The following is an 18,700-nucleotide window of genomic DNA, read 5'->3' as shown; positions in this document are numbered from 1 at the left end:
ATTTTGAGTTTGAACTATAATAGGAACTTATTTTGGCTTATCGTAATTTCAATGTGGCTCTTTAATTTTGTTCAAAAACGTCCTTTCTTCATGAATTCCTACAATTATACAGCCTACTAGATGTATCATAAGCCATTCTTCTTATTTAAACCATTGCAGACATTAAATCTAAGCGTTGACGAAAACAAGCAAAGAATAAATCCCAAATTGGCTTTGATTTCAACTTTCCAATCAAGAATGGAAAAAATAAAGGTTTGATTCCAGTGGAATGCTTTGTAATGATTTGACAAAAAGCTTAAAATATCCCTGCATTTCTTAAAAAAGGAATAGGCTTAAGTTGGTGAAGTTCCCGAAAGCCTCGAGGATCATCAGACAACGTATTTTAGAAATACAAAACAATAAATATGTGAAGAAAGATTAGAGACGTGTAAACTCATAGAGGTATTTTGGTAATCAGGTCTAAGAGCGTACGTCTGATGTTATTTAAATAATTATGAAATAATAAAACCAAAATATCAGGTTAATAGAATAATTTTATTTGTTATAAGTAATTTCACTTGCACAGAGTTAATTAAAGCTAATTAAATTAAACTAATTAAATTAAATTAAAGTTAATAAACGTAATTCTTTTATTACGTTAAAATGTATGTGTGCCAAAAATTTCGTTTGCACTGAGTTAACGAAACACAGAAGATGGATATATTATATTATAAGTGGAACACGAAAGTTCCGATCGTTTTTCAGCTTATTTCAGCGTGCATTTTTGGATACACTCAGTTATGCAGGTCATTCCACAAAAACTTTCTTTTGAAATTCTGTGAAATTTTGGCCTCGTGATTATTAAATATTTCAAGCTGACCGGGCAACCAAGACCAAGTAATACTGATAAAAAACTGAAGACAACAACTGATTGATTCGTTTGGAGAGACTGAATTCTTGGCCCGGAATTTATATGATTCTGGATGATTACTCATTATACATTTGAGCTATTTTCATCAAAGTGGCTGTCTTAAAATTTGGATCGGATGCCATTGGGAAATAGATGATTTTGGAGGGGCATTTTCGTCAGCTTCGTGAATAATGCTCTTGATGCCCTTAGGCTCTGCTCGAAAGATGAACTTAAAGATGCATTAGTCCTCGTCTTTATTCTTAGACAAATTAACAATTAACTTTTAGACAAATGTAGTAAGCTATTTTGAAGCTATTTCGTGTTATACTGGGTTTTTCTAAAAATTTTGCAGAGACTTTTACGATGGTTTTTTCTGCAGGTGGCAGCTCTGGTGACAAAGGGCAAAATCACCAAATATTTTATGAGCACACCAGCAACAACAGAAGTAGGCTAGAAACTAGAAAGTATTAATCCAAACAGGGTATGAAGTTCATAAAAGATATTAGTGCTGACTAAGTTAAGATTACCCCTGCTGAGTTTGATATTCATATCTAAAGCTTTAAAAGGTGTATTGGTGGCAATTTTTATTTTCAAATTTTGTGCTAGGCCTAGCATAAATGAGAGTAGGCCTTTAAACCAACTGCAGGCTAAGCTAAATGAGAAACGGTACAATTCTAGACAACCTAATTTATGATATCTTGGAAATTAGTTAGGCTAAGAATGCGAAACTCCTAGTAATGAATCCAGGGTAAATTTTTCTGTTCATAGGCTAGGGTAAGACAACCAGTACTGGGACACTTCAATCACTCCTATTATTGACTTACAAATAAAGTGATTACAACCTCCCCAGGACATAGTTTAGCCTGTAGACCCATCTCTGAAAGTTTCATTTTCCTAATGTAAACCCTTTCTGAGATAGCAAGAAGTCAATTAACTAAAATTTTACTTAATATTACTCTATCCATATGGGCCTATATAACAACCTTACCTTAAATCACAGCTTGGAGCAATATAAGGATTATCCATCTTTGTGATGCTCCATGAGAAAAAAAAGAATTTGTTTGGTGTAGATTGTGGCTGTTAGATTAGACTCTTGTGGAGGACTCTGCAGCTTCCCAATTGTAAAGGAACTCCTGGCAGAGCCATTCCCTATCAAGGTGGGACTTGAACATGTCAATTGAAGTAGCAGAGACTGTTTCTTCAGAGAGCTGGTTCCACATATTGATGATTCTTTGGCTGAAGAAGTGGCTTCTATGTCTACTTGTGGAACTCTGCATGGAGAGCTTCAAAGAATGTCCTCTAGTACCAGAATGCAAGGGCTGTGCAAAGAGACCAGGAAGGGTATTTTTAGAGAGGATTTTTTTGGTTAAAATAATGTCACCCCTTTTCCATTGGTATGTCAGCGTTGGCAGCTTCAAACAATGTAGTCTTTCTTTGTACAAAGCACAAAGCAACTGATAAGCTGAAATTAATGAAAGAGAGAGGTGACATTAAACTCCAAGCTGCCATTCTCGGGAGATTTTTGATAGTTTATAAGTGGACATGGAATTTGTGTGTTGTTTTAAAATTTGAAGAAAGGGGCTGCCAATGACATTCCAACCTCCAGGCGTGGACATACAAGTGCCTTATATAAATTCATAAGAACTCTAGGGTGTCAGCTGGAGATGGTTCTTTTTATGATACCGAGGGTTTTATTTGCAGAAGATGAAACAGACTTAGCATGGCTGCTAAACTTTAATTGGTGATCTACAATAACCCCAAGATCTCTTTCATCAGAAACAGCAGAAAGGAAGTTGTCTTGAAGGAAATACTTATGATGCTTGTTATTTTTGCCAAAATGAATTACATGGCATTTGTCAACATTGAAAGTCAGAAGCCACATGTTAGCCCATCTTTCTAGACTATCAAGATCTGTTTGAATTGATTGCTGGTAAGAGGGAGTTGCTGCTTTTCCAACTAGTTTTGAGTCATCAGCATAAAGGGTAATAAGATTTGAAAGAAGGGTGGGTAATTTGTTAACGTAGAAGTTGAAAAGTGTTGGTCTAAAAATAGTGCCCTGGGGCACGCCACTTAATACAGTTGTGGGAAAAGAGAAATGAGGAGTTCCTTGCAAATCAAAAACTCTGACACTCTGTGATCTTTCAGAAAGGAAGCCCATAATCCACTGTACAACACCTTTGTTGACACCTGCAGCCCTCAATTTGATTATGAGGAATTCATGACAAACTTTGTCAAATGCTTTGGACAGATCAAGAAGAATCATGTTGACAGGAAAACCCTCATCAAGCAGTGTAGTCACTAACTCATATGTTTGGATAAGGTTAGTGTCCACAGATCTACCAGATCTGAAACCATGTTGTGATGTGGAAAGGATATTATTGACCTCAAGATGTTCAATTAGAGCTTTATTAACAAATCTCTCAAGCACCTTAACAACTGCAGAGGTGATGCTTATGGGACGGTAATTCTCTGCTGAGTCTCTTTGTCCCTTTTTATGGATCAGGGTTATACAAGATGTTTTCCAATCATGCAGTAGTTCCCCATTTTGAAGAGATAACTGGAACAGCATGCACAGGGGGTAGCTGAGAGCTTTTCAACACTCCCTAAGAAGACGTGGATGAACACCATCTGGTCTCTTTGACTTATTTACATCAAGCTTCTCAAGGCTATTGAAAACCATTAATTCACCTACTGACAGATCAGGCATAGGGAAAAGCACTTCATACAATGGAGGATCTGGTGAGGAGGTGCCTGAATTTTGGGTAAAGGCAGAAGCAAATTGTGCATTTAGAATGTCAGCCTTATCTATTGGGATGAGTGTAATACACTGTGGTCAACAAGGTCAGGAATAGTATGATGATTTGGGTTTTTAGAAGAGACATGTCTCCAAAAAGATTTTGGGTTTAACTTGGTCTCAGAAGCCAAATTTTCCTTGTAGGCAGATTTCAATTTTTTTACAGAATCTGTTACACGATTCTGTACTGCCTTATAAAATGACAGGGTCTCCTGGTTCCTCTTCTTCATATACTGTTTCCAAGCTCTAGATTTCTGGTTAATCAGCTTCTTAACTTCCTTAGTGAGGAAGGGAAGTGTTTGAATTAATCTATAATTCAGGTTATATATTTGCACATTGGGTGGGGGGGGGTAAAGCTTAAACTTACCCCTTATTAGCAACAGAAATAAACTTTCTGTCAATCAACTAGAATTTTACTAAGTTGTCAAATACAGTAGCCTTGCCTTGGCTGTGCAGAAAAATTGTATTTAAATAGGCTAGGCTATAGGGGTAAAACAGTCCAAAGTTAAATGTCAAAGCAGGGTTTTCCAAGTTAGTAATCAGCCAATCCCAACTCTATCTAAACCTAACTCTTATCCAATCCCAGTTATGTAAAGATTGACTATATAGGCATACCTTATGTCCAAGATTAGGAGCTTGTTGTCTGTGTATAGGAAAAACATTTTTTAATCATGATATCTATCCAAGATAAGGCTCTGGCCAATTACAAGAGGGAGTCTTACCCTACTCATTAAATTTTCAATAGCAAAAAAATTTCTTTTTATTGATTTAATAAAAAAAAAAATAGTTTTTCAACTGAAAGTAAAGAACATCATTACAAATTAGAACAAAAAGAAATTAAGGGGGTTGCCCCCCTCAATACTTCACCCTTCAGGCTGAAGTTTTAGTGCTTTTTAAAATATCCTTATTCCAATTAAATAGCCCTATTATTTTTTTCTTAAAAAATTATGACAAACATTTAAACTTTTGCACTAAGAACAAGGTATTGAGAAGAAGGGCATCCCTATTATATACAGAATAATTTCTGTGTATAAAATTTTAATGTTGCTCTTTACTTTCAGTTGATAAAACTTGTTTTTTATATTTAATTTCTGATTTTGTTCCAAATAGTACTGGGGAATCTTGTTCCTCCTCATGGGAAACTCCTGTGTAGGAAGTTACTCCCATGTAAAATACCCCCTCCCCCTGTGAATTTCCCCTATGGAGAATTTCTTCCACAGAAATCCCCCTCCCCCACAGGAAAATCCACAAGGCAATTCCAACCCTGCAAAAAATTTCTCATAAAGTTGGTCTTAGAGTATGTCAATGACAGAGTCTGTGTATAATTTATATGCTATTCTAACTTATATGATCCTATTTCTAAGATTGGGCAGCATTTTCTGAGTTTAGGCTTATTTCATATTTGTCAATTAGTGTCAACAAAACTAGTCATATCACCCCCTTTAAAAAACGTTTGTAATCATCCTCAGCACAATTCCTGCAATAGTACAAATTCTTATTCAGAACAAATTCATGCATTAGTTAGTACAGTTCCAGTTCCAAAAATTGTAGTGAGGTATATAGACTAACAACAAGTCCTTCCCCTCTTTGACTTCTTCTTCAGGAAAACTAGCCACTGGAAGCACTATTCTCCTCCAGTCAGCAAACAATGAATATATGTAATTATGTACAATATTATGCTGTTATTGATTGTGGGTGAGTACCTGAGCTACCTGTCCCAAGCAGTTTAAGGCCACTAGGCCAGCCAGTACCAATACAGCTCTTCCTACTCGTTACTGCTCTCTTCTGTACAATCAAAAACTGTGGATAAATCACATCCTTTCAAAATTGACTTCTTCAAGCTTTAATTTTTACTAAACAATATTTCTCTTCTTTAAGATATCAATTGATGCCTTAAATATCTTACAATCAATATCCCAGGATAGGTTAGAATCCAGGATAGCTGCATAAGTATTTGGAATCTTAGCTAAGGAGCAGAAACGCTTTAGAGCAATAGTCTCCTCACTCTGAGCCTGGCAATCAAATAATACATGCTGGATTGTTTCATTTGCTGAAAAGCAGGCTTGGGATAAAGGGGAATGATGTAGCTTCCAATTAAATAACAAGTTATTTAGAAGTAGGGCACCTGATTTCAGCTGGTAATATAGCACCATATTTAATCTTGTATCAAATGGAGGTAAAACTAATTTACTGTGATTAACATTGGATCCTTGCCTGATAATATCTTGTGAATTGAGGTCAGAGGAAGGACTAGGAATTAGCATGGAAGCTGTGGCTGCTAGAGAATCAGCCATATCATTATATTTGATGCCTTTATGACTTGGGACATTTTGAAAATAAACCTCATTTTCTTTTATCTTAAAATTAAGAAGCTGTCTTCTAATATTATATAAATCCTTGTCATTGGCAATTCTATTAATATTTTAGATCAATAGTAATGCTGATTTGGAGTCAGATAGACAGAGTAAATTTTCAGATTCCCTGTTATAATTTATAAGTAGATCCAAGGCCAGGCAAATTGCATATAATTCAGCAGACAAGATAGAAGATCCCAATGGAAGAGGAGAATAGATGTTCAAATTCAGGGATAGGATACATGCTCCTGCTCTTTCCCTCTGGACAGAACCATCTGTATATATTTTTCTATAGTTAGGGTTTGCCTTTGAGATCTGTTCAGCCAAAATAGACTGGATCTCATAATTAGTACAGTCATGAGATAAGATATTTTTTTCAAAAAAAAATTCTTTCAGAGGCCTCAAGGGCCAAATCCAAATTTCAGGGTCAATAAATAAGAGCAGGACAATGTAAAGCATAAAAGCAAATAGAAACTAAAAGAATTCAAACAATAATATGAGAATAATAATTTATTATTAGTTACTTTCAAACTAGAATTGGTCATAGCATCTTAAGAAGATAAAAACAAATAAATATAAAAAAATTAAACAAGACATCCAAAAAAAGAATGAAAACAAGCAAACAAATACAAAACATGGGTAGCACCTTTTAAGAGTAGAGAGATGAGGGGAACTAGCAGGATATTCTGCTCTTTTTTTCGTGATGCAGAAGAAATTTGCAATATGATAATTCATTTATTAGTTACTATTCAAACTAAGATTGGTCATAGCATGTTAAGAAGATAAAGACAAATAAATATAAAAAAATTAAACAGTGACATCAAAAAAAGAAAAAAAACAAGTAAACAAATACAAAACATGGGTAGCACTTTTAAGAGTAGAGAGATGACGAACTAGCAGGATATTCTGCTTTTTTTCATGATGCAATGGGAAAGGTTTTTTTTTATATTTTAAGTACAGCAGTAAATGGGAAACCACATGAGTAGAGTGAAATCAGGAAAGAGTATATCTTTTCAGAAAAAATTGTTCCATGCAAGGGTTTGTTGTTGCATGAAAAAAAGAAATAAATCAGAGATACTAAAAACCTCCCCCATATTCAGAGCTGTTCCTAGGGTTGTTGGTGCCCAGGGTAAAATAGTTATAGCACATCCCTCCCAGCTTAAATGTAAGTAAAAAAAAAGTCAAATGAAAGTAAAAAATTTAATCAAAGTGTCCTCCCCTAGATATGGAATCCAGAGTAGCTGCCTGATTGCAACCGTGAATGGTTCCTTGAACCTTGAATAGAATGGTGCCACCTGCACTCAAGCATTTTCTAGAAGCTTTTTCTAGAAGGAGAGTGTTATGTTTTAAGCTTTTTTAAATTTGTGATTCCTTCTAGATGCCAATGAAACCAGTTAAGTCATCATCCAAAAAAAGTCCTCCCATATTGAGTCATGAATTTGTGTTGCAGAATCATGCTGATATTGTCTCGTGTGTTGCAATGGTATTTATTATTGGACTGATGTTCCAGGTAAGCTAAATCAGTACTTGGCTATTAATTAGCTAATAAGGATATTCATTTTTTTCTTTTTTTTTATTTTTTTTTACTTTGACAGAGATAGAAAAAATTTTTTGGTTTGTTGTATATTATTCTTCTTCAGGATTTTCTTTTATTTTGTTACTTCATATGTTTGTTATTGTATCATTGTTCTTTAGAATTAGCCTATGATGAATAAATTGTAATTGTTGATTACAAAGAAAGTAAACACCAGTAAATATTATTTATTTATTAATATACATAATAATGACATTCCTATTAATGAACTAGGTGGGGAAAGGGGCAAATACCTTCCCCTAAACTTATAATCTGTATATTCATATCATAACTCACAATGAACTCTCTCTCAATTATTGAGAAGGAAAGAAAGTTCATAATTATGATACTCACTATTATGAAATTTACAATATTAATCTTTGTTCATTCCTAATGATATGAATACATTTATTTTTGGAATTAACAGGAAATAAGACCAAACAGTTAAGAAAAAAAGAAGAGAAAAAAAATACAACTAAATCTAATTTCCTATTTGCTTTGCTATCCATCTAGCCATAATTACTTCAGAATCAGCAACTTAGAATTTTGTAATGATATGTAGCCTACTATTAGTGTATTGATAGGCCAGTGATATATATATATATATATATATATATATATATATATATATATAAATATATATATATATATAAATATATATATATATATAAATATATATATATATATATATATATATATATATATATATATATATATATATATATATATATATATATATATATATATATATATATATATATATATATATATATATATATATATATATATATATATATATATATATATATATATATATATATAATATATATATATATATATATATATATATATATATATATATATATATATATATATATATATATATATATATAATATATATATATATAAATATATAATATATATATAATATATATATATATATATATATATATATATATATATATATATATATATATATATATATATATATATATATATATATATATATATATATTATATATATATATAATATATATATATATATATATATATATATATATATATATAATATATATATATATATATATATATATATATATATAATATATATGCAAGTGTATTCTCCTGATGAGCCCTTGTGTTGGGTTGTTGCCTCTGAATTATTTGTCTTTATTATTTTTTTCTATTGTTTGGCAAATGACGACTTATACTTATTGACGACATGACTGCCTGTCCATGGATTATTCTTTATGGTTGATTGTGTATGGCTATGCTGTTTGACCTATGTGATTGTATGGATGAGTAGGGTTAAGGCCTCATTCAAGTGCTGGTCTATAGTAATCACTAATTTAGGAAAACAGTCTTCCTTTTCTCCTTCAATCTCTTTATATATATATATATATATATATATATATATATATATATATATATATATATATATATATATATATATATATATATATATATATATATATACAGGCCCTGACCACCCGAGTAAGCAAATCAAACAGTTTGTAACAATCAAGTTGTAGCAAATCAAACAGTAACAAACTGTAGTCAGGAGCAACCTGGCTCAATGGTAACCAAAACTCTAAAAAACAGAGTTTTGATACCAATAATTACATCAAAAGAATCACATTTAATGCTGATTTTCAGTATATAAGTTTCATCAAGTTTAGTCTTACCCATCAAAAGTTTCAAGTCTGAGAAAATTTACCATATTTTAGAAAAAAGGGGCAAACACCCCCTAAAAGTCATAGAATTTTAACGAAAATCACACCATCAGATTCAGCATATCAGAGAACCCTAAAATATGAGTTTCAAGCTCCTATCTACAAATATGTGGCATTTTTTTTGCCAGAAGACAGATTACAGATGCATGTTTATTTATTATTTTATTTATTATTTTTTCCAGGGGTGATCATATCGACCCAATGGTCCTAGAATTTTGCGAGAGGGCTCATTCGAACTGAAATGAAAAGTTCTAGTGCCCTTTTTAAGTGACAAAATTGGAGGGCACCTAGGCCCCTTTCCATGCTCATTTGTTTCCCAAAGTCGTTGGATCAAAATTCTGATATAGGCACTTTATTCAGCATAGTCGAAAAACCTTATAACTTTGTCTTTGGGGACGACTTACTCCCCCACAGTCCCCATGGGAGGGGCTGCAAGTTAAAAACCCTGACCAGTGTTTGTATATAGTAATGGTTATTGGGAAGTGTACAGACGTTTTCAGGGAGATTTTTTTATTAGGAGGAGGGGTTGAGAAGAGGGGTTGTGTGGTGAAACTTTCCATGGAGGAATTTGTCAGGGGGAAGAAAATTTCCGTGAAGGGGGTGCAGGGCTTTCTAGTATTATTCAAAAAACAATGAAAAATAAATAGAGCTAATTCTTAGTTAAATAGAGTAAAATATTTATTTTTAAATATTTAAAATAAATAGAGTAAGTTAATTCTTAAGTTACATATACTTTTTACTAATAAAAATGTTTGTTAAAAATTAAAAGTTCTAGTTGCCTTTTTAAATGAACCAAAAAATTGGAGAGTAACTAGGTCTCCTCCCGCACCCCTTTTTATGGCACTTGGTATTAACCAAGTGACACATAGAAATCGCAAATTCTGTCGGTCTGTCGGTCCCGGTTTTGCTACTTTAGGAACTTCCAGGTAAGCTAGGACCATGAAATTCTGAAAAATTAAAAAAAATGAGGTATTTTTAACTTAAGAAGGGGTGATCGGATCTCAACGAAATTTGATAGTTAGAAGGATATCGTGTCTTAGAGCTCCTATTTTAAATCCCGACCGGATCTGGTGACATTGGAGGGGGGAGTTGGGAGGGGGAAACCTAAAACTTGGAAAGCACTTAGAGTGGAGGGATCGGGATGAAACTTGGTGGGAAAAATAAGTACAAATCCTAGATACATGATTGAAATAACCGGAACGTATCCGCTCTCTTTGGGGTATTTGGTGGGGGGGGGGGTAATTGTGAAAAATTAGAAAAAATGAGGTATTTTTAACTTACAAACGGGTGATCGGATCTCATTGAAATTTGATATTTAGAAGGATATCGTGTGTCAGAGCTCTTATTTTAAATCCCGACCGGATCTGTTGACATTGGGGGGGGGGAGTTGGGAGAGGGAAACCTAAAACTTGGAAAGCACTTAGAGTGGAGGGATCGGGATGAAACTTGGTGGGAAAAATAAGTCCAAGTCCTAGATACATGATTGACATAACCGGAACGCATCCGCTCTCTTTGGGGTAGTTGGGGGTGGGGTAATTCTGAAAAATTAGAAAAAATGAGGTATTTTAACTTACGAACGGGTGATCGGATCTCAATGAAATTTGATATTTAGAAGGATAGCGTGTCTCAAAGCTCTTATTTTAAGTCCCGACCGGATCTGGTGACATTGGGGGGGAGTTTGGGGTGGGAGAACCTAAAATCGTGGAAAACGCTTAGATTGGGGGGATCGTGATGAAACTTGGTGGGAAAAATAAGCAGAAGTCTTAGATACGTGATTTAAATAATTGGAACGGATCTGCTCTATTGGGGGAGGGGGGTTAATTCTGAAAAATAAGAAAAAATGACGTATTTTTAACTTATGAAGGAGTGGTCGGATCTTCATGAAACTTAATATTTAGAAGGACCTCGTAACTCAGATCTCTTATTTTAAATCTCAACCGGATCAAGCGCAATTGGGGGGGGGGGCAGTTGGGGGGACTGGAAATCTTAGAAAATACTTACAGCGGTGAGGTCATGATGAAAATGGATGGAAAGAATAGAAACCTGTCTAAGATACGTGAATGACATAACCAGACCGGATCTGCTCTCTTTGGTGGAGTTGGGGGGGTGGGGGGGGTTAATTTTGAAAATTGAGGTATTTGTAACTTACGAAACGGTGACCAGATCTTAATGAAATTTGATATTTAGAAGGATCTTGTTCTTTAAAGCGCTAATTTTAAATTCTGACCAGATCCTGTGACATTGGGGGGAGTTCGAGGGGGAACCCGGAATTCTTGGAAAACGTGAAAACTGGGGGATTTTTATCTTATGAATAGGTGACCGGATCCTAATGAAATTTGACATTTAGAAGAAATTCATGTCTCAGAGCTCTTATTTCAAATCCCGACCAGATCTTTTGACATTTGGGGGGAGTTGGAGGGGAAAATCTTGGAAAATATGGGATGAAGCTTGGTGGATAGAATAAGCAAATGTCCTTGATACGTGATTGACAGAATCGTACTGGATTCGCTCGCTTAGGGGAAGTTGGGGGAAGGGGTTCAGTGATTTGGCGAGTTTGGTGCTTCTGGACGTGCTAGGACGATGAAAATTGGTAGGCGTGTCAGGGAGCTGCACAATTTGACTTTAGAAAGTCGTTTTCCCAGATTCCACCATGTGGGGGGCTAAAGGGAGAGGAAAAATTACAAAAAATTAGGTATTTATAACTTACGAGGGGGTGATTGGATCTCAATGAATTTTGATATTTAGAAGGACATCGTGACTCAGAGCTCTTATTTTAAATCCTGACCATCATTAAGTCTCTTATTTTCCTTTTTAAATCAATCTATTGATTCATAGAATTTTGTTAGAGCTCATACCATATGATCTCTTGGCTCTTAGCTCTTCTTGCCTCGTCACAAGTGCCACATGAGCTCTTAGCTCTTGTTTCTAGTTTCTCAAAATCGTCTGATCAAAACTAAGCGAAAGCAATTTAGCCAAAAAAAGAATTAATATGAAAATTTCATTTTAATAATTGATGTGCAGAGAGCCAAAATCAAACGTGCATTAATTCAAAAGCGTTCAGAAATTAAATAAAAATAAACTACTTTTCTTAACTGAATGTTAGGAGCGACATTAAAACTTAAAACGAACAGATTTTACTCCGTGTATGGAAGGGGCTGTTTCCTTCTCTACGCCCCGCTCTTTACGCTAAAGGTTTTTACTGTTCAATAAAGTAGAATTGAGAGAAAGAGTCGGACTTTATCGTAAACAGCGGGGCGTTAAGAAGGGAACAGCCCCTTTCGTACACGGAATAATTTGTGTTCGTTTTAAGTTTTAATGTCGCTCCTTATTTTCAGTTAAAAAAAAACTAGTTTTCTTTTATTTTCACGTAACAAATAAAACAAATAAAAAGCAACACAAAAAAGATTATTATTTTTTTAAATTGTTTTTTTTTTTTATTTAAATTTTGAACGTTTTTGAGTTAATGAATAATTAACTCAAATTAATTATTCATCTGCTGATGAATAATTAAAACGGAATTTGCATATTTATTTTTTTTTGCCTAAATGGTTTTCTCATAGTATTGATTAAACGATTTTGAGAATAGGACTGGGGGGAGGAGGCCCAGTTTACCTCCAATTTTTCGGTTACTTAAAAAGGCAACTAGAACTTTTAATTTTTTACGAACTTTTTTATTAGTAAAACATATGCGTAACTTACGAATTAGCTTACATAACGAACTTCTATATTCATATTTTTTTATTACGTATATGAGGGGGTTCATCCACGCGTCAATACCTCGCTCTTTACAGTAATGACCCCTGAATCACAAAGGCCATAAAATAAATAGTTGAAATTACAAAAAATACTTTAGCGTAAAGAGTGAGGTATTAAGAGAAGGTGAACCCCTTATATGCATAATATTTTCTGTTCGTTTCAAGTTTTAATGCTGCTCCTTACTTTCAGTTGAAAAACTTTTTTATATTTATTTTTTCATTGTTTTTTTTTTACAATAATGCCAGAAAATCCTGCGCCCCCTTCATTGAATTTCTCTTCCCCCATGACGTACTCCTCCAAGGAAAGATCCTCCCACATAGCCCCCTCCCTTCAACCCTCCCCCAATTTGAAAATTGAAAATTTCAGAACCTTTGTTCACATCTTCATTTGCAAGGACACTGTCCCAAGAAACTTTTTTTTTTAACTCATCATTTGACAGTTTAAGATTCTCCTCTTTAAGATTAATTACTTGTTGATCCTGGTTAGTTCTTATGAGCGGAGTTTGCATCCTCGCTGTGTTGAAGATAGTTTGTATAGGAAAATGATCAGATGTGTCGCTGGTGATGACTGATACTTTCGCTGGACATAATGTAGAAAAGATGTTGTCGATCAGTGAGTGTGTATTTTCTGTTAGTCTGGTTGGAATCGTAATTGAGGGGTAAGATTAGACCCTGACATAATAGTGATAAGACCCACTGAGCTGTTTGTTAGAGGAAAGGCTAGAGTAATGTTAAAATCACCCGTGATGATCACATCTTGGTTCTGGTTTCCTATCAGCTGTAAAATCTGAGTTAGTATATCCATAAAAGCAGAAACAGAACCAGATTTTTTTGCCTTTTAGGTTCTCATACTCAATTTCAGCTCTCTTGTTAGGGGTTCCCAGTGCCATCAATTAGCTGGAAGGGGGCAGGGGAGGGATGGTGTTTTGTCCCTCCTAGATTTAAAAATATCTTTTTTCATTATTTAGGACACTTCCATTTGAAATGCTTTTTGTTTCTTTGAACAAATTGAAAAAATTTACCCCCTCCCCTAGATTGGGAAAACTATTATACCTTCCTCTTTTATGGATTGAGGCTACTGAGGTATCCTATGTTCTTGGTCTTAAGACATATAGGTGAAGAGTTTCAGGTGTCAGAACCATATCAGTTGGGAGACAATATGTGTTGCATTTTGTCTGTCAATGGTTGATTTGAGCCCTCCAGGGGAAAAGGACTGGGATCCCTAAATTATTTTTGTCAAGACTTCTTTCAGAACAAGATGTTAGGTCCCAACCGAAATTGGCTGGAAGTACGAGCTAGTTTCCAAATTACAGTTATTGTATGTACTGAAGCAATCCAACCTCTGCAGAAGGAGCTGCTAAATTGCTGTCATCAGAACAACTACCTGAAAAATTTGACCAAAGTCTTTGAAAAACTTGACCAAAGTTACAACTAGTGCCTTAACTGCACCTTTCAAAAGTCTGGACAAAATATGCCCTCAGAGAAAGGAGGAGGCAGATGAGGAATGTTAATTTCTGGCCTAGTAATATATTGATCATGAGGGGGTTTTGGTTTTCAACTAAACTTAGTCCTTAGAAATAAACAATTAATGCCCTGTTATGCCTCTTCATATTTCATGATTGATTTGGTCTATGGTCAAAACTAGAAAGTTTTTAAGTCCTTTCTTTAGTATAGTAGTGTTTTTTAGTTCTGTAAATGACCTGAGCACCAGCTTAGTTCAAACTTTTACTTGACATGCTGGCAGAATTCATTAAACCGAACCTGATCATCAGCCATAGTTTTAGTTTCCAGTTTCTGTTTTTAATTAAATCTTGGCAAGAGATGATCTACATTCTTTTCATCTGCGTCCATCAGAAGGGCTTAGTTGTTGGACCTCAATTAAATTTGGTGGTGATAAGCAGATAGGACTGCATTAATTCTTTTGGGATAGGTTGTCTCTGATTGTAGGGGTCATTGAGCCTCTTCGGCTGGAAGTAAGTACCATTTAGGCTTTTGGGGTCTTGTTTTATTTTTGGGTGAAGTCTGTCTTCACATCCATTAACCAATCCTTTTATTTGTGATTCCGAAACGCTGTAATGGTCCAGTGCTGTAACTTCAGGGATCAAAATAAAATCTTGTGGATGTATAGATTTTTAGAATCAGTTTTTAAGCGTGTCTGTTTTATTTTTGCTTCATACATACACAACTTCTGTCTGAATTTGTCTGATAGAAAGTCATGTGTTTTTGTCAGTGATTTGATTAATGTACGTTTTCAGAGGGCCTATTTCATATGTTTGTTCTTAGTGTGTTCACCCTCTACCTGAATATGCTGTCGTAAACGGTAAATCAACCGAGCCCTCTCTTTGGGTCTCATTTAACCCCTCCAGAGCCCACTCACCCCCCATTTAATCTCTTTTTGGGACTACATCAACTTATGGAAAAATTCATTTCTTCTTTATAACTAAAAGTAAGTAAGTAAGACGGGACTAGACCCTTAGGGTCTAAACCGGTGGCGTGATCTCGGTTTCTTGACCCTTCAGCAAAGAAGTGCAATGAGGGGTTGGTGGCCAACCATCCTGTGCTTTCACACACCCTTCCTGCTTACCTTCCCCAGATTTCTCCAGGTATCCGTTTAGTGCTGGATCTTCTCTGGCTGAGCTCACAGAGTCACTCCACTGGCACCTGTCCTAAACCAAATACCCAGCCATGCCTGGTATTGAACCCGTTCCCCATGGACAAAGAATCCTCAAACGAGTGCGGTAACCGCTTAGCCAGGACGACTCCGCTGAAAGGATTCATAACCCATCACCTGAGTGAAATTCTAATTTTGTTCAACTTTTCTCGCAATTTTTGTGTTTGCCTATGTTTAACATGTATGATTCTGCTATGCTTGAGTTTTTGTTTTTATCATGTTTGATGTTGTAAGTCCAAACGTTTCCCAGTGTTGTTTCAGTTTGAAAGTGTGTTCTTGACCTGTGAAGCCTTCTGATATTATTTTTCACTTGTGTGCATTTCAGTCCTATGTCCCTTTTATTGCAACCTACTCTCTTTGCGACATTCAATTTTGTGGCCAATTTTTTATCTAGTGACTTAAAATACTTAATGACTTAGAAAATTCTGGTTTTGTCTGCCATATTTGTTATGATGCATTAAATTAAATGCTAATTAATTACATTTGAATTAAATTAAATGTTGCCGTTTCTTTGTTAGCCTTTTCTTTTTAAGCTAGTAACTTAAAATAGTCAGGACTTACTGCCTTAAAAAATTCCAATTTTGACCGCCATATTTGTTAAGATGTAATAACTTAAATGTTAAATTACATTTCAATTAAATTTTGCCACTTTAATTTTATAGCCTTTTCTTTTAATCTAGTAACTTAAAACACTTAAGACTTACTGACTAAAAAATTTCAATTTGTCCTGCGAAATTTGTTACCCCTTTTAGTGTGTCCTGCCATATTTCTATCCCTTTTTATTTTCATTCAGGTGACACAGCCATTGGCATCCTTGTTTATAGCCATGCAACATAATATCACGATTGAGGGTGCACCAGAAAACTATTATACCAGTGGATGGAAAGATAACCTTGGTGTTTTCTTCTATATCCTTATTGGAATTGTAATCCATGCTGTGATTCAAGAATACGTTCTCGATGTAAGTGTTTTCATCAGTCTCTCTCTCTCTCTCTCTCTCTCTCTCTCTCTCTCTCTCTCTCTCTCTCTCTCTCTCCTCTCTCTCTCTCTCTCTCTCTCTCTATATATATATATATATATATATATATATATAATAATAATAATAGTATTTATTACCCACAAACATACAAAAGTATAAACAGTGGATCACAGAGAAAAAATTAATAAACAAAGCAAAAATACACTTAACTCAACAATGGCAAGTACAACAAAGCTAATATAACAAAGAAAAACAGTATAATAATATAGACTAACAGATCAGTAGAACAGACGAAGTAAAGCTGCATTGATAACTAGAAGCATTTACAAACACAGTATAGACCGTCACTCATGTTTCGCATTCATCAAGTTCATCATTTATTATTAACCCACAAAGATAACCCTATGGAGAAAAGAAAAAGCAAATGAAATTACAAAACGACCAAAAAACTAAACACTTATCCTACATAATACATAAATAACAAGAGAAAATATAACTAAACTAGAAAGATAACTTAAAAGAAGAAGAAGGTTATAGCACCATCGCCCCATACTGGGAATTATTCTTGCAGATAGATCGGACATAGCGAGAAAGCCGGTATATATATATATATATATATATATATATATATATATATATATATATATATATATATATATATATATGTATATATATATATATATTCGAAACTTACTTACTTAGACTTAGGTCCTCCCACGCCTGAGGGCGCATAAGGCAGCAACAGTGGTTTGCCAGGACGACCTGTCCTGAGCCCTCGACCAAAGGTCCTCCATCGAAGACCTCGCCAGCTTCGCCTCCTTCTCTAACATCCTGCCAACGGTCATTTTGGGTCTCCCTGACTTGCGGAGGCCAGGGGGTATCCAACACCGTATGTCATGAGGTAGCCTTCCATCACCCATTCGCACCATGTGCCCCCAATACACCCATCGTCGCTTTCTAATGGTATCAAGGACGGGGTATGATTTGTCGTGGTATAAATCTCATCATTTCTTATTCTCTCAGTCCAATGTATATTCAAAATAGATCTTAGGCAGTTATTATCGAAAGCCCGTAGTCGTTTTCCTAGTTGCGCAGTGATACTCCAAGTTTCACAACCATATGTAAGGACGGATGAGTTTTAGCTTCTGGGAATATTTGCTATTTCTCCAAACATTTCTGAGACAATTGAAGGCAGAGCCAGCCAATGCTATTCGGCACAAAATTTCTCTTTCAGAGCTGTTTCTTTTTCATATATTCGAGAGCTGCTTTCAAACGGCTCAATATTTTTTTGGGAAAATTGGTGTCCTGACTTTTCTGGCCTAAAAAAACGGTCTATGTAGGTAAGTAGTTTGAGAAAATTCCTTATAAGCATCATAAACAAGATATAAATAGCAACAAAGAACAAACTGCCTTTCCATCACAAACATCAAAAACAAGAAGAACAATAGGGAATTCTTTTCGTAAGACATTGGAATTCTAATTTGAATGAATATTAGGCCCTATGTCCAAGGGCCGACTGATAAATAAAGCAAGGTGAAACAAGGTAATTCGTTGAAATGAAAGAAGAATAATTATAAACACGTTTTTGACAGCTAATCTCAAAGGTCTTTTAGTAACTGGCTCTGTGTTAATGTCTACTGGTTTTTTAAATATTTTGTAAGATCGTTTTAAACTAAATTTGTGTTTCCCCAAGTCCCTATTTAAGGCATAGCAACTGAGAAGTCGAATCAAAGCCCTATGCGCCAGCAATGGCTCAGAAGGATCTCTATCTTTTCTTTTTTTATCCATATTTAAGGAAATATTCTTATCAATCTTAAGTCTGATTTCAATTGCTTCTCGAGCTGCCTGTTTTATTCCTAGGTCATTGCTAATAAGGGCAGATTCTTCAAAAAGTATTTTGTGGCTAGGATTTTCAAAACATGGCTGCTTAAAGCAGAATAAAAAAAGATTAA

The 18,700-nt window shown here is 34.7% G+C and overlaps 1 protein-coding gene across 4 annotated transcripts in view; it reads left to right on the top strand.

Annotated features, from left to right (window-relative positions):
• Positions 1-1,270: 1,270 nt before the first annotated feature.
• Positions 1,271-18,700, top strand: part of LOC136035183 (translocating chain-associated membrane protein 1-like 1) — a 52,033-nt gene continuing 34,603 nt past the window's right edge. For 3 of the 4 annotated variants that reach the window (XR_010619357.1, XM_065716756.1, XM_065716754.1), the window contains exons 1-3: positions 1,271-1,370; positions 7,416-7,547; positions 16,563-16,730. Coding sequence is in view for 3 of the 4 variants with exons in the window: in XM_065716756.1 (XP_065572828.1) it covers positions 7,416-7,547; positions 16,563-16,730 (300 nt within the window). In the remaining variant the exon portion in view is untranslated. Of the gene's footprint in view, positions 1,456-7,415; positions 7,548-16,562; positions 16,731-18,700 lie in introns of all 4 variants that reach the window. The other variant, XM_065716755.1, reaches the window with a different exon arrangement.

The sequence above is a fragment of the Artemia franciscana genome, chromosome 14 (genome assembly GCF_032884065.1).
Source record: "Artemia franciscana chromosome 14, ASM3288406v1, whole genome shotgun sequence".
Taxonomy (NCBI): Eukaryota; Metazoa; Arthropoda; class Branchiopoda; order Anostraca; family Artemiidae; genus Artemia; species Artemia franciscana.
This window is presented reverse-complemented; position numbering and strand designations above follow the sequence as displayed.